Here is a 23,428-nt window from a genome sequence, read left to right on the forward strand (position 1 = left end):
TCAAAAGCACAATGAGATATGACTTCATACCTATTAGAATGCCTATTATCAAAAAGACAACTAACTAGTATTGAGGAGGATGTGGAAAAAATGGAACCCTTGTGCACTGTTGGTGGGAATGTAAGTTGGATCATCCACTATGGAAAACAGGATGAAATTTCCTCAAAAATCAAAATAGGGAGTTCCCTGGTGGCTTAGTGGATAAAGACATTGTCATTGCTGTGGCTTGGATTCAATCCCTGGCCCAGTAACTTCTGCATGTCATGAATGTGGCCCTCCCCCCAAAAAATTAAAAATAGAACTTGCATACAACCCAGCAATCCAATCCTGAGTATACAAAGGAAACGAAAACAGGATGTCAAAGAGATACTCCTATGTTTACTGCAGTGTTATTCACAATAGTCAAGCTATGGAAACAACCTAAGTGCCTGTCAATGGATGAATGGAAAAAGAAGATGTGATATATATACACAATGGAATATTAGCCACGAGAAAGAAAGAAATCCTGCCATTTTCAACAACATGGTTAGATCTTGAGGACATATGTAAGACAGAGAAAGAAATACTGCATGGTATTACTTTTAGGTAGAATCTAAAAAAGCCAAACTCATAACAAGAGAGAGTGGTTACCAGGAGCTGCGGGGTGGGTAGGAGAATAGGAGATAAAAAGTCCTGGAGATCTGATGCAAAGTACAGTGCTGTATTATAATAATCAAATTTACTAAGAAACTAGATCTTAATTATTCTTATCATAAAAAAAGACATAATTATGTGACAAACTAGAGATGCTATTGCTACACTTGGCAGTCATTACAACATATAAATGTAGCGGAGTTCCCGTCATGGCGCAGTGGAAATGAATCTGACTAGGAACCATGAGGTTGCGGGTTTGATCCCTGGCCTTGCTCAGTGGGTTAAGGATCCAGCGTTGCCGTAAGCAGTGGTGTAGGTAACAGATGCGGCTCAGATCTGGTGTTGCTGCGGCTCTGGCATAGGCCAGCAGCTGTAGCTCCTATTAGATCCCTACCCTGGGAACCTCCACATGCCATGGGTGCTGCTCTAAACCCCCCTCCAAAAAAATACATATATACAAATATATATATATATATAAATGTACCAAATCAACATTCTGTACACCTTATATTAATGTTGTATGTCAAGTATATGTTGATAAATATATTTTCATGTATTAATAATGAAAAATAAAAAACACGTTTTTCTTTTCTTTGGAAAGGTTCCTTTGTGCCATATATTAGATTCCAGATACAAGTGATATCATATGGTATTTGTCTTTCTCTTTCTGACTGACTTCACTCAGGATGAGAGTTGCTAGTTCCATCCATGTTGCTGCAAATGGCATTTTTTGTTCTTTTTTATGGCTGAATAGTATTCCATTGTGTGTATATACCACATCTTCCTAATCCAATCACCTATCAGTGGACATTTGGGCTGATTCCATGTTTTGGCTATTGTGAATAGTGTTACAATGAACATGCAGTTGCATGTGTCTTTTTTAAGGAGAGTTTTGTCTGGATATATGCCCAAGAGTGGGATTGCTGGGTCATACCGTAGTTCTATGTATAGTTTTCTAAAATACCTCCATACTGTTCTCCATAGTGGTTGTACCAGCTTACAACCCCACCAACAGTGCAGGAGGGTTCCCTTTTCTCCACACCCTCTCCAGCATTTGTTATTTGTGGACTTATTAATGATGGCCATTCTGACTGGTGTGAGGTGGTATCTCATGGTAGTTTAGATTTGCATTTCTCTAATAATCAGGGATGTTGACCATTTTTCAAGTGCTTGTTGGCCATCTGCATATCTTCCTTGGAGAAATGTCTATTCAGGTCTTTTGCCCATTTTTCCACTGGGTTGTTGGCTTTTTTGCTGTTGAGTTGTATAAGTTGTTCGTATAATTTAGAGATTAAGCTCTTGTCAGTTGCATCATTTGAAACTATTTTCTCCCATTCTGTAAGTTGTCTTTTTGTTTTCTTTTTGGTTTTCTTTGCTGTGCAAAAGCTTGTCAGTTTGATGAGAAAATCAGGGATTTGGAGAATAGACTTGTGGTTGCCAAGGGGTAAGGGGAGGGAGTGGGAGGGACTGGGAGCTTGGGGTAAACAGATGCAGAATGTTGCCTTCGAGATGGATTAGCAATGGGATCCTGCTGTGTAGCACTAGGAAGTCTGTCTAGTCACTTATGATAGAACACTTAATGTGAGAAAAAAGAATGTATACATGTATGTGTAACTGGGTCACCATACTGTACAGTAGAAAAATAAATAAATAAATGATAAAGAAAAATTTTCAAAAAAAACATGTAATAAAGATGTTTAAAAGAGTTACATGTGCAGGACACTTTGAGAAGTGTTATTTCAGGGAATGGGTGTGATAGCTCTTCTGTAATGTGAAAAGTGTTTAAAACCAACTATAATAACGATTTTATGAAATTGGTATTGCTTGTTATTAAGATAAGAAGTTTTTTTTTAAGTGAAAGGATGTATTTGGTGTTCTATAATGCATTTAGAGAAATGTTCAAAATAACACACATTAATGTTGGTTATATGAGTATTCTGTGCAAACTAAAAGAAAAGCATAAATGACTGATACATGCAAGATGGACTGATCTTAAAATAATCATGTTGAGTAAAAGAAGACTGACCTCCACCCTCCCAAAAATAAGAGTATGTACTGTTTGATTCTGTTTATATTAGATCTAGAAACTGCAAGCTAATCTATAGTGACAGAAAGCAGATAAGCAGTTGGGGACAAGGAAGATAAGAAGAGTGGGATAAAAGCATATGGAAGAGCTCCCAATGTGGCTCAGCAGAAACAAATCTGACTAGTATCAATGAGGATGCAGGTTTGATCCCTGGCCTCGCTCAGTGGGTTGAGGATCCAGTGTTGCCATGAGCTGTGGGGTAGGTCACAGATGCAGCTTGGATCTGGCATTGCTGTGGCTGTGGCATAGGCTGGTAGCTGCAGTTCCAATTCGACCTCTAGCCTGGGAACTTCTATATGCCACAGGTGTGGCCATAAGAAAAAAAAAAAAGGCATATGGAAAGGATGAAAATGAAAGAAGATACATCATGTAAACATGACCTGAAAGAAAGCTGGAGGGTTATCTTAGTAACTTAATAGAAGTCAAAAAATAATTTAAACATATATAAATAAATATATATCATAAGTGATAAATAGAACATATGTATACACACAAGGAAAAGTGAATATACTTATTATAAATAAGCACATGTATAACATAAATAACCTGTACATTAGGAATTAGAACATGCAGAGAACATTAGAATCAAAAAAGAATATACATTCTCTGGGCACATGGAGAACAATTAAAAATAAAAATCAGACCTTATTTTAGTCCCTAAAGAAAGCCTCCATAAATTCCAAAAGGACCAACATACAAACTATGTTCTCCAACTATACTGTAACAAAATGAAAACTTAATAGATTTCTTGTTAAAAAGAAAATCATGGGGAGTTCCTGTTGTGGCTCAGAGGGTTAAGAACCCAACTGGTAACCATGAAGATATGGGTTTGATCCCTGGCCTTGCTTAGTGGGTTAAGGATCTGGTGTTGCCATGAGCTATGGTGTAGGTAGCAGAGGTCGCTTGGATCTCGTGTTGCTGTGGCTGTGATGTAGGCTGGCAGCTGTGGCTCTGATTCAACCTCTAGCGCTGGAACTTCCATATGCCCTAAACACACACACACACACACACACACACACACACACACAAAGAAAGAAAAGAAAAGTAAGATTTATTTAGAAAAGAATAATAATGAAAATACTACATGCCAAAAACTTGTGGGACACAAAGTCATATGTAAGTTTTATCTCTATTTCTTAAACAAAGGTTAAAAATAGAAGCGTCAAGCTTTCTACCTACAATCAGATTTGAGTCACACCTGTGCCCTAGGTCACAGCTGTGGCAATGCTGGATCCTTAATCCACTGTGCCAGGCCAGGGACTGAATATGCAACCTAGCACTCCAGACACTCTGCTGATCCTGTTGTGCCATAGCAGGAACTCCAAGCTGATTTATTTTTTTAAAATAAATCTAGATGAAATGGGTAAGTTCTTTGAAAAGCGGAAAATATCAAAAGTGGTATAAGAAAAAAAAATGTCATCTATTAATAGGTTTTAAGTATATTGAATCAGTAAAGATTTTTCCTCCTCAAAAAACATAGCTTAGATAATTTTTCCAGTTAGTTCAATCAAACTTTCAGTTAAAATTCTTATCTTACATTAATTGTTCTAAAAAATAGAAAAAGAGTGATAGACACTGATCTCATTTTATGAGGCGTATATAATCTTTATTCCACACCCACATAAGATCAATCACAAAAAGGGAAATATATAGTCACTGGTAAAGCTAGATGCAAAAATTCCAAAGACCATATTGGCTAACCAAGTCCAATACTACATTAAAAAATAAAACATAATGCTCAAGTATGGTTTATCTCAACAAGACTCAACACCTGAAAATCTAACCAGGAATTTACCATATGAAAAGACTAAAGGAGAAAAAGAACTCAGATCAAGAAACCTTAATTGATATAGAATAAATAGCGATAAAATTAAACATCTATTTATTATAAAAACACATAGCAAACTAGGAAGAGAAGGTAATTTAAACTTGATCAACTCATGTGCCAAAGCCCTACAGCAAACACTAAAACAACAGAGAAATTTCAAATGTGCTATCTTTAAGAGCCAACAAACTAAAGACAGCCATTATCACCTCTATTGTTTAACAGTTTATATCAACTATCATCTCAGCTGTTGAATGCTATACTAGAGTTCCTACTCAAGATTATAATGAAAGAAACAAAAGTTGAAGGAAAATTATGAAACTTTCATTAATGGAAAATTATTACGTGTCTAGGAATTTTTTTTCTCAAAGAGTAAGCATTGCTCTACTCCTCCTTTATTTTTTAAAAGGAATTTTAAAAATCTTTTTGTTGAAGTACTAAAATACACAGAAAAGTGCACCAATCCGAAATTTAGAGCTTGGAGTTTCTGTTGTGGTACAGCTGGTTAAGGATCTACTGTTGTCTCTGAGGCAACCCTAGTTCGATCCCCAGCCTGGCACAGTGGATTAAGGATCTGGCATTGCCGCAGCTATGGCTCAGATTCAATCCCTGGCCTGGGAACTTACATATGCCATGGGAGCAGCCAATAAGAAAAAGAAAAAGGCTTACAGCTTGAAGAATTTTCACAAATTGAACACAGCTGTACAACCAGCACCCTCAGGCCTGCCACATCCTTTCTACCAACCAAGAGCAAATAGTATCCTGACATCTAACACCAGATTAGTATTGCCTGTTTTTTGTTGTTGTTGTTGTTTGTTTGTTTTTGTCTTTTTGCCTTTTCTAGGGCTGCACCCGCACAGCCACATCAATGTGGGATCTGAGCCATGTCTGCGACCTACACCATAGCTCATGGCAACTCCAGATCCTTAATCCACTGAGCAAGGCCAGGGATCGAACCTGCAACCTCATGGTTCCTAGTCGGATTCGATAACCACTGCGCCATAATGGGAACTCCTGCCTGTTTTCGAACTTAATAAAAATAGATTCATATAGTACGTACAGCTTTTTAAAATAGAAAAGGGGAAAGAGATCTAAAAGGGAGGTGACTATGACATGTATTTACAAGACTCTCTTCCCTGTTTCCTCTTGGTACACAGTATTTCTATTACTTTAACTTATTGTTAGAATTATAACTTTCAAAAAAAAAAGTCTACTACTTCAAAGAGTCCGAGTTTCAATTCTTTTTTTAAAATGAATTATTTTTTCCATTAGAATTGGTTTACAGTATTCTGTCAATTTCTACTGTACAGCAAAGTGACCCAGTCACATACATATATATATAGACATTCTTTTTCTCACATTATCCTCCATCATCTTCTATCATAAGTGACCAGATACAGTTCCCTGGGCTAAATAGCAGGATCTCATTGCTTATCCACTCCAAATGCCATAGTTTACATCTATTAACCCTAGACTCCCAATCCATCCCACTCCCTCCCCCTTCCCCTTGGCTACCACAAGTCTGTTCTCCAAGTGCATGAATTTCTTTTCTGTGAAAAGGTTCATTAACACAAAAAATTAACACAGTATACTGGATTCCAGATATAAGTGATATCATATGGTATTTGTCTTTTTCTGACTTCACTTAGCATGAAAGTCTCTAGTTCTGTCCATGTTACTGCAAAGGGCATTATATTATTTTGTTCTTTTTTATGGCTGAGTAGTATTCCACCAGTACCACACTGTCTTGATTACCATGACTTTGTAATACTGCCTGAAGTCTGGGAGAATTATGTCTCCTGCTTGATTTTTGTTCATCAAGATTTCTTTGGCAATTCTGGGTCTTTTATGGTTCCATATAAATTTTTGGAATGTTTGTTGTACTTCTGTGAAAAATGCCGTGGGTAATTTGATGGGGATTGCACTGAATCTGTAGATTGCTTTGGATAGTATGGCCATTTTTATGAAGTTAATTCTTCCAACCCAGGAACATGGGATATCTTTCCATTTCTTTGAATCCTCTTTATTTTTCTTGATTAATGTTTTATAGTTCTCAGCATATAAGTCTTTCACTGCCTTAGGTTTATTCCTAGGTATTTGATTTTTTTGGGTGTGATTTTAAAAGGTATTGTATTTTTGTATTACTTTTCTAATATTTCACTGTTAATATACAGAAATGCAACTTATTTCTGAATGTTAATCTTGTATCCTGCTACTTTGTAAAATTTGTTGACCAGTTCAAGTAGTTTTTGTATGGAGTCCTTAGGATTTTCTATCTATAGTAATATGTCATCTGCATACAGTGACAATTTAACCTCTTCACTTCCAATTTGGATACCTTTTATTTCTGTTTCCTTTAGATTTGCAAAATTTTCACATATGATTTCTTCAAATATATTTTTAATCCCTTCTTCTTTTTCTTCTCCTTATGGAATTCCTGTTATGCACAGATTGGCCCACTTTATATTATTCCATAGATCCTTTATATTGCTTTCATGTTTTTTCATTTGGTTTTCTGTCAGCTGTCCTGATTGGGTGATTTCCATTATTTTATCTTCCAAGTCACTAATTTGTTCCTCTGCATTATTCATTCTGCTCTTTAGTGCCTTTAACTGAGTTTGAGTCTCTGCAAATGAATTTTCTGATTTTTCTTGGCTTCTCATATTTTCCAGTTCCTTTCTAAAGTAATCTGCATTACTGTTTATAACTGCTCTTAATTCCTTCATAATTACCCTTAATTCCTTCAGTATTTTCATTATTTTCCCTTTTGAACTCAGTGTCGATTAGACTGCAGAGGTCTGTTTCATGGTTTGCTGCTTCAGGTGAATTCTCCTGTTCTTTTAACTGGGAATGGTTCCTGACCTTCTTCACTTCACTTATATTTTTCTTTTTCTGTGAGTTTAGGAAAACCAATTACTGTAGTCTTGGGCTATTTCTATGCAAGAGCACCCCTTTGTATTTTGTGGGGGGTTACTATTTATTTTTGGCATGGGAATTTGGATATTTGCTGCCTCTTTCTTTGGTATGAGCAGGCTATTATCCCCCTGAGTGTGTTTCCTGAGAGAAGGAGGCAATGCGCAGGGCTAGTAGTCAGGCCAGTTGCTGGGTTCTTGACAGTAGCAAGGACCTGTAGGAAGGTGGCACAGGTAATTCCTAGTTGCAAGGCCCTGGGAAGTGGTAATGAACCTCAGGCACATTTAGATGGTGCCCAGAGCATTTGGCAGTGACAGTGGCAGGGTGTGTGAATTCCCAGGAGAGTGAGAGCAACAACAGGTGGTGTTCAGTCACAATGCCCTCCTCTGTGGTGCCTTCTGAGGTGACTGGGGCCACAAGCGGTTCTTATTCACGGACCCTAGTGGTGGTGGGCAGTGCCTACCTCTGGAGTCAGAGATAACTGTGGTGGTTTGCCACTGCCACCTGTAGTCTATGCAAGAAGCACCCTGTCCCACTTGGCCCACACAGGAGGTACTGCACAGGCTGCTCCTAGTTGCAGGGTCTTGGGAAGGGATAGTGATCAAGCCATGTGTGGGCACTGCCCGGAGTGTTTGGCAGTGGCAGCAGTAGGGGTGGTGTGTTCCCAGTGGAATGAGAGCAACAACGGGTGGTGGTCAGTTGCAGTGCCCTCTTTTTTGCTGACCTGAGGTGACTGGGGCCATAGCTGGAGCCTGTTCACAGACCCCTAGTGGTGGCAGACCCTCTGGTTTCTGAGATGACTGGTGTCCCTGCTGCCTGTAGATCACTCAAGAGGCACCGCATCACACTCAGACCCCTACTGCCCGTAGCCCACACAAGAGGCACCTGGTCTCCCACAGCCTAAGCAAGTGGCTGCTCGCAACTCATAGCCTGCACCAGAGGTGCCCTGCCTTCTGAGAGTCCAAGCATGTGCAAGGAAAGAGATTCCTGTGGCAGTCTGTCCCTCCTCCTCATGCCCTCCCCAACAATGACATCTTGCTTCTCCTGCGGGCCCTGACCTCCTCCCGGGTTCCCTCAGGTGTGGCATTTTGTTCCCTAGCCCATGGCACGCTGCTCCCTAGCCCCGCGGGCTGTCTCCCCAGACAGCCAATCCCAGTCCCCTCCCCAGAATTGACCTCTAAAGACTGAGTCTCAGAGCCCAGCCCCTGCCCGAGCATCTCAGGCTGTGGTGTCCGTGGCAGTGGTGCAGATGATCTGTGTGGCTCTCACTTTGCTTCGCCCTCCTCAGTCCAGTTGTTGCACTTTTCTCAGCAACATTGAGTTCCCTCCGTCTTAGATGATCTCTCTTTCGGTTAGGTGCCTTGCTAGGGTGCGGGTTCCTTTTCTCTTTAACCACTCCCTCTCAGGAGTACTAGTCCCATCCAGATTCCTTTTTTTTTTTATCTTTTTTCTTCTTTTGTTTTACCCAGTTATGTGGAGGGTTTCTTGCCCTTTTTGGAGGTTTAAGTTCTTGTGCCAGTAGATGTTCTGTGCAAATCATTCCACAGGTAGATGTCTTTTTTTAATGTGTTTGTGGGAGAAGGTGAGTAAGCAATGTCTTGCTCCTCTGCCATCTTGATCCTCCCCCCACTAAGTTTCATTTCTTTGTCTATCATTTTTACAAAGAAGAAATATAATTTTGAGCACTATGTGTGTTTTAAAATTTCACAAGAAAATGACAATTTTGAAATTTTATGTTATCCATTCAATACAATTTTACTTTCCTTCATTAATTATGTTTCCTAAAGAGTTATCACAAGGAGTTCCTGTTGTGGCTCAGCGGGTTACAAACCAGACTAGTACCCTAGGATGAGGGTTTGGTTCCTGGCCTTGCTCAATGGGTTAAGGATCCGGTGTTGCCGTAAGCTGCGTGTAGGTCATAGACATGGCTTGGATCTGGCATTGCTGTGGTATATGTCAGCAGCTACAACTCTGATTTGACCTCTAGCCTGGGAACTTCCATATGCCAAGGGTGCAGCCCTGAAAAGCAAAAAAAAAAAAAAAAAGTTACCACAAAAATGATAAAAGAACAGAAGTAGAGGCAATAAGATGAAAGGGGAGTTCCTACTGCAGCGCAGTGGTTTAAGAATCCAACTGCAGCAGTTTGGGTTGCTGCGGAGGCACAGGTTCAACGTGACATAGGTCACAGCTGCAGCTAGGATTCAGTCTCTGGCCTGGAACTTCCACATGCCATGGGTTTGGGCATTAAAAACACAAGAAAGGAAGGCACCAGCCCCTTGGATAACAGCTGCCATGGCTATAGATGGAGGCGGGGCAGTGTCCTGAAATTGTGAATGGACAGAAAAATGTATTCTGGGTAGGTTAGATATTTACCTGCCCATTAGGAATCAAATCAAGGGATACTTCAAGGTCACCTTGAGATCTAATATTCTATGTCTACAACATAGCTCTGTCTCCAATGCCTTAGGAATTTTTCAGACAGTGATCGGAAAAGGAAGTCATATTCAGGATCAATTACTGTGCTTCTGACATGAGCATATTTGATGCTAACCCTCTTAGCAATTCTAGACACCAGTCCTAGTGCACTCACTATGCTTTAAAATCACCGCATAGGTTTGTTGGTTGGTTGGCCATATACATATAAGTACCTACTAGTAAACTCCCTCCTGAAGAGTCAGAAGCTCTGGAGGTAAGGATTTGGTGCAAGTGCATGTTTTCAGATTTCCCCACATCATTCTATTCAGAGCAGGAGTTGAAAACCACTAACACAGTTAACGACACAACTAACAAAAGATCTCATTTCACATTATCACACACCTGTGAGTTACATTTCACTATAAACCACAGAACATATGCCCACGCATTTGAAAAATTACTGGTCACAATTTAAGTTGGTGGATGTAACATAATTCACTTAAGAACACTGAACTAGGAGTTACATACCACATGACACCAGACAAATTAGCTTTCTATTTTTTGAATTTATAAGAATGGAAAAATATTGTTCTGCCTTCCTCATAAGGTTATCATATCCATTAATTAAAGAATATGTAATTGAGCCATTCTAAAATGTAAGGCACTAATTTAGCCAGAATCAGCTGCTTCCCTGGAGTCACTGCCAACTACACAAACTCTAAATGCTGACTGTCTGAATGAAACCAAAATCTTCCTTTATTCAACTAAGTAATTTTTCTTTTTTGGCCACACCTGTAGTATGTGGAAGTTCCCTGGCAGAGATCAAACCGCACCACAGCAGCGACCTGAGTTTATTCTTAACCTGCTGAGCCACGAGAAGTCCTCAAGTAACTAATTAACTATCAAGCTCCTGTCGGGTGTGAAAAGGCAATGGCAGTTCTGCCTCTATTATTCAAAAGAAAGAGAATGCTTTTAATTTTCTACTTTCTACTTGCAACTCTTTCAAACCATTCCCTCCAAGCTTAGTTCTAGTCACATCAAGAAGAAGTAAAAGTCAAGTACTCAATTTCTGGGGAACTTGTCTATTTCATTCCCCAGAGAATACACTGAGAAAGACAAACCTCCGCCACGGTGCTGCGTATGCGATCCACCACCTGCTCAAAGTCCACCAGGCTGAAGAGAGGCTGCTGCTTGAGACGGTGCAGTTCTGCAGCAAAGGTGTCCTCCTGGTCTTTCAAAATGGATCCTGCAAAACAGGAGGCAGGTCAAAGGAAGCGGGACATGCGCAGGCGTGGTGATCCCATCCCTGAGGTGTGGCTGCTCAGGCGGGCCTGCCACTCAGGGCTGGCTTGAAATCTCAGAATATAAAGGTCACTTTGTTCACGCTGACTCTGGGGCCCAAGATTTCAAGTAAGAAGGTCCTCTAAGGAAGGGGATCCATGGGGCAAGGAGATCCCTACCTTTCCTCGTTAGGTTTACATTTTGATTCTCAAACATCTGGACGGATTCTCCAACAAACAGGATTTTTTCAGCAACCCTCACTGGAATGTAGGATGGCAGAATCTCCACTCGCAGAGAAAACTGCTTTAGGGACGGTGCCAGCATGTTCTCTTCCTCTATCAGGCGCTGGCCAAGGAAATAATCCATTATCAGAGATGATGTATGAAGTGAGAAAGGAAAAACAAGAAAGCATCCAGCAGCTCTCCCATCCCATGATTTATGTTTCTAGAAGCAGGGACTTTGGATGTGAAGTTGCATAATTGTTGAATTACCAGTGTTAGAGAGATGTATTTCATTTTTAGGCAGCAAGACAGCACGGTGGAAACAGCAATGGTTTCATTAACAATAGGATTTTAGTCCTTATATTGCCTTGATTACTGTGTAAAATCGTGTACAGTAGATCTAGAACCTAGTCTCCTTACTTGTTACCATGGACTAATTAGTCTTTGTGTTCTTCCAGGTCTGCATGTCTATGATTTTATTATTTTGCACATAAGTCTGCTCTGCCCAGTTCCTTAAACTAGCCTAAGTCATTTAGCCAAATGGTTCTCAAATTGAGGCTCCTGGACCAGCACCATTGGCCTTACCTGGGAGTTGTTAGAAATGCAAATTTCCAAACCCTTCCCCAAATCTACAGAAAATCTAGGGCACAAGACCTAGTGGTCTGTGTTTTAACAAGCTCTCAAGGTGACAGTGAAGCACAAACAATTTGAGAACCATGGATCTAGAGCCTATGAAGCCCCAGATACACACCACTCAATCCCACAGGCCCCTCCCATTCCCTGGCTTGCTTCTGATGTGACCCATATCCAGCTCCAACCCGGAACTCCTGACTGTGACCTCTGCTAATCACCCTGGACTTCTGTGCTGGTGTTCCTCAGGGCACTTATCCCAGACCTGCTTTTTCTCTCGCTCTCTACACTTTTCCTAGACAATTACATCGTCCTCTGTGGCTGAACAGAACATCATAATAGATTTTTTTTTTCTTTTTAGGGCTGAACCCGCAGCATATGGAGGTTCCCAGGCTAGGGGTCCAATTGGAGCTACAGCTGCCGTCCTGCACCACAGCCACAGCAACACAGGATCTGAGCCACTGAGCAAGGCCAGGGATCGAACCCTCAATCTCATGGTTACTAGTTAGATTCGTTTCTGCTGCACCACAATGGGAACTCCACATAATAGTTATTTTTGCTCTTTTTGCATCGTAGACTCTCTGCAACTTTAAAAAGCTATAGACCTTCCAGACAATTTGTATCATCTATGGACCCTAGATTAAAAACCTATATATGCTGATGACTCCTAAATCTTTAAGCTAGATTGCTCTCATGAGCTCCAGGCTCAGCTCACTGATCATTTCCTACAAGTACCTCAAACCCAACAGGTCCATCTTCTTTCCCCAACACCAGCCATCCACATTCCTTAGCATCACTACTCGCCTTCTCCTGAAGGCAGAGACTTGGCTATCATCCTTGATCCTTTCCTTTGGACCCACATCCAGTCAATCACTATGACCCACCTGTCCCTCCTCCTAACCATCTCTCAAGCCTCTTTACTCTTCCCCATACTCTTCAACACTACTTGTCAGGACTCTTTATTTCAGCCTTTATTTACTTGACCATTTCTGAATTACTAATGGTTCCCCAAATGAGACATGTCCTTCATGGACATGGAGTTCCAGGTTGGAGCTGGATATAGGTCACATCAGAAGCAAGCCAGGGAATGGGAGGAGCCTGTGGGATTGAGTGGTGTGTATCTGGGGCTTCATGGGCTCTAGATCCATGGTTCTCAAATTGTTTGTGCTTCAGTGTCACCTTCATGGCTTCTATACTTTACACCATCCTTTCCTCTGCCTGGAACATTTCTTGACCACCCCCGCAAACTCTTTGCACTGAAAAGTGTTCTCCAGTTATGCTAAGACTATGTTCCCAGACTATTTCCCATATTTACTCTTTCCAGAGCACTGAGTACACTGTAATACTACTGTTTACCATATCTTCCACCAAACTATAAGCTCTCTAAGGAACAGGGACTACTACCTTTTATCTATTTATGCAGCTGTGGCATCTACAACAGTGCCTGGCACATAACCAACATTCAATAAAATGTTGTAACAGGATAAATGAATGGATGAATGTACAAGAACAATATAGGACTTTGGGGAGTCTAATCAAAATTTCAAACTGCATGTTAAAGCTCTGGGTAGCTATAAGACTACCTAAAGAGACAAGACTTATTAACCTCTTAAATGCATATACCAGGAAAAGGAGAAACAAAAGGAACCCCACACATATATTTTCTATTTTGTAGTCTCACATTGCTAGGCATTAAGTATTAAGCCAAGATAAAGCCAGTGTTTATATCTAAAGAATTTATGGCATAAAGAATTTATGGAAGGTGCCCAGGCTATGATGAGCTGGGGGCAGGGGGTGGGTCACCAAAGGTCATCTGGCATAGACTTTTCTGACACCTGGCAGGAGTATGCTAAGCCTCTTGCTGTGCTCTCACCAAGTCCTGGAGTTCTCTCAACTGTTTTCCTGTCAGTCCCCCAATACCCAGATCCTCCTCATCCTCTTCTGGCTGGGCACTGACATTACCGGAAGACGGACCCTGTTTGATAAAGAACTCTTCATGCTGGTCCAAGAGAAGCCCATGTAGCATCCAGGCTGAGAGTTGCTTATACATGACTCCATGACACACGGCCAGGATTCTGAGGGGAGAGGAAAGCAAGAGCCTTAGAAGTCCAATTAGAGGGCAGAGGCAATGGCACAGAGGGCATGCTTTAAATTTAAAAAAAAAAAAAGGAAATAAGGGGACTGTTCCAAATTCAAGACTAAGGAGTTCCCTAGTAGCTTAGCAGTTAAGGGATCTGGTGTAGTCACTGCTCGGGTTTTATCCCCAGCCTAGGAAATTCTGCATGCCATGGGCACAGCCAAAAAACAAAACAATAAAAAAAGGAGACTAGGAATTCCCGTTGTGGCGCAGTGGTTAACGAATCCAACTAGGAGCCATGAGGTTGCGGGTTTGGTCCCTGCCCTTGCTCAGTGGGTTAACGATCCGGCGTTGCCATGAGCTGTGGTGTAGGTTGCAGACGTCGCTCGGATCCTGCGTTGCTGTGGCTCTGGCGTAGGCTGGCGGCCACAGCTCCGATTCGACCCCTGGCCTGGGAACCTCCATATGCCGCGGGTGCGGCCCAAGAAATAGCAACAACAACAACAACAACAACAACAAGACAAAAAATAAATAAATAAATAAATAAAGGAGACTAAAAAAGACATGACAACTAAATGCAGTATGTGACACTGACTGGCTACTGGTCACAAAAAAGAATGGCTATGAAGGACTTTGGGGGGACAACGGGGGAAATTCAGATATATTTTGAATACTACTGAATTAATGCTAACTTTCTTGGGTGTAATATGGTATTGAGGTTACATAAGAGAATGCCCTTTTTCTCAAGAGATACAAGCTAAAAGTATTTAGGGGTTAAGCATTATAATATTTGCGACGAGTTTCAAATGATTCAGCAAAAAAAAAAAATCATGTGCATGCAAGTATGTGTGTATAATTTACTTTATATATGTATTTTGCAGTTCATTGAGAGGGAGAAAGATAAATCCAATGGGGCAAAATGTTAATAACTGGTGAAAATAAAGGATACACATGTTTACTGTACTGTTCATTCAACTTTTTGTAGAAACCATAAGCGCTTGAAGCTGCTATTTGTAGCGTGCTAACTGAATGGAATCTCTCTTTAAAAAAAAAAATCAGGATAAGCAACGAAATCCTGCTGTAGAGCACTGGAAACTGTATCTAGTCACTTGTGATGGAGCATGGTAGAGAATAATGTGAGAAAGAGAATGTGTGTGTGTGTGTGTGTGTGTGTGTGTGTGTGTGTGTGTGTGTGTGTGTGACTGGGTCACCTTGCTGTAGGGTAGAAAATTGACAGAACACTGTAAACCAGCTTTAATGGAAAAAATAAAAATCATTATGAAAAAAAAATCAAATGGGAAGCCATTTATGTGGGCTGTAAAATTTGGTCTCTGCAAACAGGTAACAAACATGTACATAACATTATTATATAAGATTTTATATTTTATTCATAAAACCACATATATTTACACAGAGAGAAACTAAAGATATACACCAAAAGTTAAAATTGAGTATCTCAAGGGAATGATTAGATTAGAAGTGATTTATATTTCTTCTCTGTGCATGTCTCTATTTTCTACAGTCAAAATGCAATTCATAAGAACAAAAAACCCCACAATAAGAGAATTAACTTGTTAAGACATGTTCTGGATAGTTTCCTGCTTTTCAGAGAACTTACCTGTCCAGTGGTGAAAGTGGAATTTTAAGAGTTGGGAGAGGCCTCAGAGATCATCAATCCCAATTTTGCAATTAATGCCACATCCTCTTTTTTAAAAATGAGGAGGATGAGGGAAAGAGGAAGGTCAAACAAATTTTCTTTGATCCTATTCCACTATATTTAATACAATTGTAATCATAAGACATATAATTTTGTATCCTTTTTTCAGTATTATTAAAAATATTTTTACATACTGTTATACGATTTATAAATTTACTTGTTTACAGTCTATTATATCTGCTTAGCTTTCTTCGACAGCTGGTAATTTTCTAATTTCTTGATGCAGTAGACAGCATTGCAATGAATAATGATTATGCATATGGTTCTCTTCTTGTTTTGAATGTTGTTGGGATAAGATTCTTAAGAGTGGCATTATGGGATTATAAAGCTACTTAAAATACACGTTTAGACATAGCTAAGTATATTCCAGCTCCTGTAATGGAAATTATCCAAGGATAATGAAATCCCAAAATGAAAAAGGATTGCCTCTAGGCAGCTGGATCATAGCTTTGACACTCAACACTTTATAACCCTCTTTTTGCAATTACTAAGCCACCATAAGGATTACAAGGGCTCCTCTGCTCATGGGGCTTTTCCATCCTAGTCATAACCTTCCCTAGAGGGAAACCTGACATACTCGAAAATAAAACATGTACAAAGTCAGGTCCCTTGACCATCCACCCTCCTCCCAACTCCAATGAAGCCATGACTTACTTTTCTAGTGCACTGCGAACAGGAGGCAAACCTCCACAGCTGTGTTTGTATACTGTTTCCAGGATCTGACACCCATGAATCTGGGGAAGACACAGCCTTGTCAAACTAGATTCCATTTTGATAGTTCGTATAGCACAAACTCTTATCCTATATTCAACCCGGAGGGCACAATCCAGCAGAGAATGGGAATAAATTTTCTCATAAGAACTATACATCCTTTTGATTCTGACTCAAATTCCAGTGTTTGAGAGGTTTCCTCACACGGCCAGTCCTAAATCCAACTCATCTCTGATACCATCTACCCAGAGACAGCCTCAGATTCCACAGGTTAAAGGTTCAGTAGCCAAGCAGGTCCTCCACTTTCAACACCAATCACAAGCTCAGGAAGCCCATTACTCACTAGATTACCCATTTCTTACAAAGGACACTAAAGCAACACCCAGACAAAAGGATACAAAGGGCGAGGTCGCAGACAAAGGAGCTTCTGCCTGCCTAGGGGCACGCGGAGTAATTGCACTTCACCAACCTGGAAGCTCTGCGAACCCTGTCCTTTCAGGTTTTTATGGAGCCTTCACTACACAGGCAACATGGTTGATTTAATCACTGGCCACTGTTGATTGAACTCCAGTTCCGGCTCTCTGCCCTCTGCCCCGCCCCTCCTCTCCCTGGAGGGGTTGTGTGGGCGGGGTTGGGGGGGGAGATATGGTGGGATTGAAAGGACCAACCCTCCAATCACGTGGTTGGTTCCCTTGGCAACCAGCCCCCATACTTAGGTGCTCTCCAAAAGTTACCTCATTAACAAACTCAGATAGGGATTTGTTGTAACTATCAAGATACCTTTATTGCTGTCATTACTTAGGAAATTCTGAGTTTTAAGAGTTCTGTGACAGAAATGGGACAAAGACCAAATATATACATTTATTATAAATTGAAACATCACAATAGTTGTTCTCAAAGTACGGACCCTCCACCCACCCCATCCCCCCAGCAGCAGCAGCATCACCTGGAAACTGGTAAGAAATGCAACTTCTTGGACCTGCTGAATCAGAATCCCTGGGGTAGGGCCCAGCGATCTGGTTTTAACAATCTGCCCCAGATCATTCTAATCCACAGTGAAGTTTGGGAATTACCACACTAGGGAAAGGAATATCATAGAGAGTTGAAATTCCACGCAAAGAGGAAAAGAGAGCTCTTCAGATTAAAGCCTAATTCAGCTTTCTTATAAGGTATATACTTTTCTTTCTTTTTTAAAAAACCACCTTACTGAGGTATAATTTACACACCAGAAAATTCACCCATTTTGAGTGTACTTTCAACAGTTTTGAGTAAATTTGTAGCATTGTGCAATCAACACCATAATCCAGTTTTACAACATTTCCATTACTCTAAAAGGATCCCTTGGGGCCAATGCATTCATCCCTGTTCTCACCCACAGCCTGTGTTCTTGACCACCTGTTTTTTAGAGCCTTAGCACTCAGCTTCCTACCACCTTCCTAGCAGGAACGAAGGTTCACGCATCTGCAATCTCCCTATTTATTTACTATTCTCCTTCCTGTGGCCAATGGAAGCTCAAATTCAACTAGGATGTGCAGCAATGCACGGACGCTCACACTAACTCCACTTACCTAGAAAGCCGCCTCCAATCCTGGGAGCTGGTTTAGTAGAGAGGTTAAGAGCATAGTCCCCGCAGTCAGATGGCTGTGGGTTTTATAGCCCAGCTCTACCGTTTACTACCAGCTGTGTGACCCTATGCACATTCCTTAACCTATTTGATTCCTCAGAGGACTGACTGTGATAACACTGTATGTGAAGCACTTAGCACAGTGCTTGGTATGCAGCAAGTGCACAAGAAAAGCTCCATGTTACTTGATGAGGGCAATCAGCTTTGTCAGGGTAAAGAGCATCCCCCACCCCTGCCCCACTGGCTTGGCTGACACAGGATGAACACAGCAGAGTGTAAGTTTCTAGATTTATACAAGAAAAAAATGAAGTAGCCATCTGACAAACTAACTGGGTAACTAGTTATATTCAAGTGAACACTCCTAATAAGCTAAGGCACAACTGTAACAGCTTAAAAACATGAATGAACTAAACATGTTTAATCTGTCTTCTCTAGTCCAATTATGAACTAGCAGATTTTCTTCTAATATAAAAGCATCAGGAGTTCACATGTAGCACAGCAGCTTAAGGATCTGGCATTGTCACTGCATAGGTTTGGGTTGCTATTGTGACAAGTGTTTGATCCTGGTCCAGGAACTCCTGCATGCCGTGGGCGTGCCCCCCACCCCACCTCCCCGCCCCAAATCTCAAAGCATCTCAGAGTTATTAATTCTGCCAGAAAAGATACTCTCTGGACACTGGAGACCCTAATTTTCAATGCATATGATAAAAACTTGTGATGAGAACAGGCACATATTAAGAGTTCTGACTGTGCCACAGTGGGCTAAGAATCCAACTGCAGTGGCTCCAGTGGCTGTGGAGGTCCAGGTTTGATCCCCAGCTCTGTGCAGTGGGTTAAAAAGATCTGGCATTGCCACAGCTATGGCTCAGATTCAACCTCTGACCCAAGAACTTCCATGTGCTGAGGGTGCAGCCATTAAAAAAAAAAAAAAAGAAAGAAAGAAAGAAAGAAAGAAAAGAAAAGGCATATCTAACTAATAAATAAACATCTGGCTTTCATCAATGATTAAATAATTGTCAGAAAACTACCAGCACCCTAATGATAAATCTACCACCTTTTTTCATTCTAAGGAGTAACTTTTATGCTTTTCTTCTAGATCTATGTCCAGTAGTTCTAAATCCTTAGTGTAAAAAGCTCTCACCTCCAAGTATCCACAGCATTATTCTCTTACCCAGCAGCATTCTTGGGTACATCTATTATCACTTCCCTCACCGTCTGGACCCAGAAGGTGCTTAAAGGCTGGGTCATAAGTTATTTTTGCATTCCTGATACCCAAGCATGATATTGTTGAATGAATAAAGAAATAAGTTAAAAAACTACTGAAAACTAGGGTCTCAAAAAAAAATGTAGGGAGTTCCCTTTGTGGCTCACTGGGTTAAGAACCTGACTAGTAGCCATTGCTGTGAGCTGTGGTATAGGGATACAGATGCGGCTCAGATCTCACCTTGATGTGGAAAGCCGACAGCTGCAGCTCCAATTAGACCCCTGGCCTGGGAACTTCTATATGCTGCACTTGCAGCCCTGAAAAAGCAAAAAAAAAAAAAGAATGTAAAGGAAAATTAAATACAGTATCCCATCGGTGCTTACACAAGCAAAAGAAAAATGGAAAGTTCTCACCTTTTGACTTTTAATTTGTTCTACTACAACCATTACAGAGGGGAAAAGGAGCTGGAACTGCAAAGTAGAGAATAATTAGGATGGTATGTATTCAAATGCAAGGAAAAACAATTAACTCAGGAAAAGCCTTTGTTTCTAAACAGTCCCACTTAACATAAAGAAGGCAATCACTGAACAGCCCAGGTCCAGTACCTTAAGACAATCTGATATGGGGGTTGGCTGCAGGCACAAAGAGAATGGCAGACAGAACCAGTTCTCTGCGGTCAGCGTAACTGTTAACACTGAGGCCAAGCTATAGCACTAACATCACAAAGTAAGTTTTTACTAAACTTGGAGCTTTTCAAACAGTTGTGATCCAGGAAAGCATACAAAATATCAAATCCTGGACTATGAATCCAGAAGGGAACAAGTTGTCAAAAACAGTAAGATTATTCTAACAATCAACAGATTCCAAAGCATTTTGTTATCTGGGCAACATACCTGATCTAAGGAGTAATTGATGTGTGATATGGAGAGATGTGGGTCAGCCAGGAACTGCAACAAAAAACATTGATTAGGACTCTATATAAAAGATCTCAAATCTATTTCAACATGAAGACTGGAAGGGAATCTGAGAGTAGGCTTAAGGTTTGTTTTAGGCAACAGAGAATTGATCATTTAGAGAAGATTGCTCCTTCTGAATTTCAGGTGATAATAAAACCGAAACTAAGGCTCTTCCTTCTAAACTCACCGAGATCCTTTGCCGTGGTCTGCACGTCCTTTGATCAGGGCTTAGGCAATCACAGAGCACACACTGTACCCACCGGCCACACAGAAAACGGCTCACTCTTAACTACCCGACTATATCCAAGGGCATTTCAAATGCAGAACAGGCCCCCTTCTGCTGTCCCAGAGGTGTTGCTTCCCATTTCTCCTCTCACCTCTTGTTCCAAATCAAGCAGTGCTTGGCGATAAGGCTGCAAAACTGAATCCAGCCCTGTGCAGAAGGCTCTAAGGTAGATTCCGTGTAACCCACCTTGGCCCTGCTGAGATGGATGGTGATCCTGAAATCAAACAAAAAGAAGTCAACTTTTCAACTCAGACCCTGAAGCCCGAGGAAGACATTATCCTTTATTAATAGCATGTTTTGTTTTTGTTTTGCTTAAATAATTCCCTACCAAAGCAGTACTTCGAAAAGAGGAAAACTTGACTGAAGAGAAAGATTTTGAGTCCTAGTCTTTTATTTATTTACTTATTTATTTAATCACAGCTGCGTATGGAAGTTCTCGGGCCAGGGATCAAATCCGAGCCACAGCTGCTTGGATTTAATCTGCAATGCCTTTAACCCACTACACCAGGCCGGGGTTCAAACCCCAAGCTGCTGCAGTTGGAGTCTTTTTTTTTTTTAATTCTTCTCCTTTTTAAAAAATTATAGTTGATTTACAATGTTGTGCCAATTTGCATTCAGATTCTTAACCCACTGCACCATAACAGGAACTCCTGATCTTTTAAAATGTGATAATGTTTTAATTTTCCAAGTGGTTCAGATACTACAAACAACAAGGTATTACTCCATACTCAGCGGAGGTTTTTCAACAACTCAATTCTAACCTTACAGCCTCTGGCTTAAGTCCCTTTGGTGGCTTCCTCTTGTCCCAGAATAACCTTTAAATTCCCCTCCATGGCTTACGGTGATTCCTGCATTCAGGCCCTGACCCTCTTTCCAAAATTATCTTTCACTGCTTCCAACTTCACATGCTCATTTCCAGACCACTCTCAGCTCACCTGTTGTGCCTTGCTTCTATCTCCCACTCCTGTGAATTTGAGTGTATTCTACTTATAACTGAGGGCTCATCTTTGTGATAAATACTTACTATTCCTGCAGGACCCAATGCAAGCATCTTCTCCCTGCAAGGCCCTTTTAACCCTTCCTAGGGAATTAATAGCTCCCCTTTGTTGCTTTCACTGCACCTCTATTTACTGCTAGAATTGTACTTTTGTTTATCTGTCCTCTCACTAGACCAGGAGCTTCATGAAGTGAGGGCCCACATATTACTCATCTTTGCATTCCTCGCACAGTTCTTTGAACAGTTGCTAAATATTTAATGAATAAATAAAATGACCTCAATTCTCTTCTAATAACCCTTCTCTTGCCTGGCATAGAGATTCATCAAAAACATGAATCTGAGAGCCAACACAGGGAATTGTTAGATGCTCACCAAGAGGCTATTTAGAAAAAATGGCTTACCTTTCAAGAAAGCTGAAGTTTTGTTTTGGCGGTTTTTTCTTTTTTTCTTTTCTTTTTTTTTTTTTGGCCTCACCCATGGCATAAGGAAGTTCCGGGGCCAAGGATCAAACCTGCACTACAGTAGCAACCTGAGCCTCAGCAATAACAAAGGTGGATCCTTTACCTACTGAGCCACTGGGAAACTCCAAAGCTACAGTTTTTTGTAGGAGCATTCTTCTTCTATGTGGGGGAATTGTAGTTAACAGTTGTCTATAGAGTCCATGATGACTAGCCTTTTGGGCTATTAACTGATTTTGGGTGATCAGGCTCTGGTGGTGGTAGAACTGAGTCACAAATGTGGTAAAAAGCTTGGGCTCAGGGGTTATAAGGCAGAGTGGAGCCAGAGGAGGCTGCAAAGGATACTAGTAGTTCCTGGAGATAAATGTTCACAGCTATAATAAGAACAGCAATGATTATAGGGTTGGCTTACAACCAGGCAATTTTGCTTTGATCTCGTGTCATTCCAGAGAAATGAATGTCTCCACTTATCACAGAATGAAAAAGAAAGTGAGTATGTTTTTACTTTTCAAAAAGTAGAGGTACTACAGATATCTTTAGAATTTGGAAAAGCAGGAATTCACTTACCAGATCTGCATAGTCACATGAATATAGGACAGGTTATTTTTTTTTAAGTGTTATATACAAAAACCTTAAAATTTAGGGGCTTTTTCATCTATATTAATACATATATAGGTTCCAACTTTGATCACTGTATTCTCATTAATCTAACTTCATCGCAAAGTGACACTGATTAGATCTTAGATTCAAGTTTAGTTTAGTGTACTTTCTCTGCAACAAAATCTGAGAGAATCAGAATTTCTGTTCCAGACATGAAAATATAAGGCATTATTCTCTAAATCCTTTGCCTCACAGATTACCACCAATGGTCTTTTATAACAGGGGCCAGATGGTAGTAACTGAATTGTTCAGAAAAGCCTTCTTCCTTTTCCTTTCTAGAAGTCTGCCCTTCTCTTCAACCAGAATCACTCTTTCAGAGTTCCTATTGTGGCTCGGCAGGTTAAGAACCCCTCACAGTGTCCATGGGGATGCGGGTTTGATCCCTGGCCTCGCTCAGTGGGTTAAGGATCTGGTGTTGCCACAAGCTGTGGTGTAGGTAACAGATGCAGCTCAGCTGCAGCTCTGATTTCATCCCTAGCCCAGGAACTTCCACATGCCATGGGTGTGGCCATAAAAAGAAAAAAAAAAAACAAAACTTATCCAGAATCATTCTTTCCCCTGAAAACAGTCAACATTGAATCAAACAATTCAGCAATCTTCTTACTTACCACTGACAGAATTCCAGACTTAAAAATAAAAGAGAACTGGAAGTGGCTCAGTGGATTAAGAACCTGACATAGTGTTCATAAGGATATGGGTTCGATCCCTGGCCTTGCTCAGTGGGTTAAGGATCC

General features: G+C 40.7%; 1 protein-coding gene across 3 annotated transcripts in view; it reads right to left on the reverse strand.

Annotated features, from left to right (window-relative positions):
* The window catches only part of TUBGCP4 (tubulin gamma complex associated protein 4), a 55,344-nt gene that overhangs the window by 24,355 nt on the left and 7,561 nt on the right, over positions 1-23,428 (reverse strand). For 2 of the 3 annotated variants that reach the window (XM_047766550.1, XM_047766547.1), the window contains 7 exons: positions 20,671-20,793; positions 20,231-20,284; positions 19,751-19,807; positions 16,453-16,532; positions 13,878-14,079; positions 11,333-11,498; positions 10,994-11,118 (listed from right to left, as the gene is read on the reverse strand). In XM_047766550.1, coding sequence (XP_047622506.1) covers positions 10,994-11,118; positions 11,333-11,498; positions 13,878-14,079; positions 16,453-16,532; positions 19,751-19,807; positions 20,231-20,284; positions 20,671-20,793 — 807 coding nt within the window. The remainder of the gene's footprint in view (positions 1-10,993; positions 11,119-11,332; positions 11,499-13,877; positions 14,080-16,452; positions 16,533-19,750; positions 19,808-20,230; positions 20,285-20,670; positions 20,794-23,428) is intronic. The other variant, XM_047766549.1, reaches the window with a different exon arrangement.

The sequence above is a fragment of the Phacochoerus africanus genome, chromosome 2 (genome assembly GCF_016906955.1).
Source record: "Phacochoerus africanus isolate WHEZ1 chromosome 2, ROS_Pafr_v1, whole genome shotgun sequence".
Lineage (NCBI taxonomy): Eukaryota > Metazoa > Chordata > Mammalia > Artiodactyla > Suidae > Phacochoerus > Phacochoerus africanus.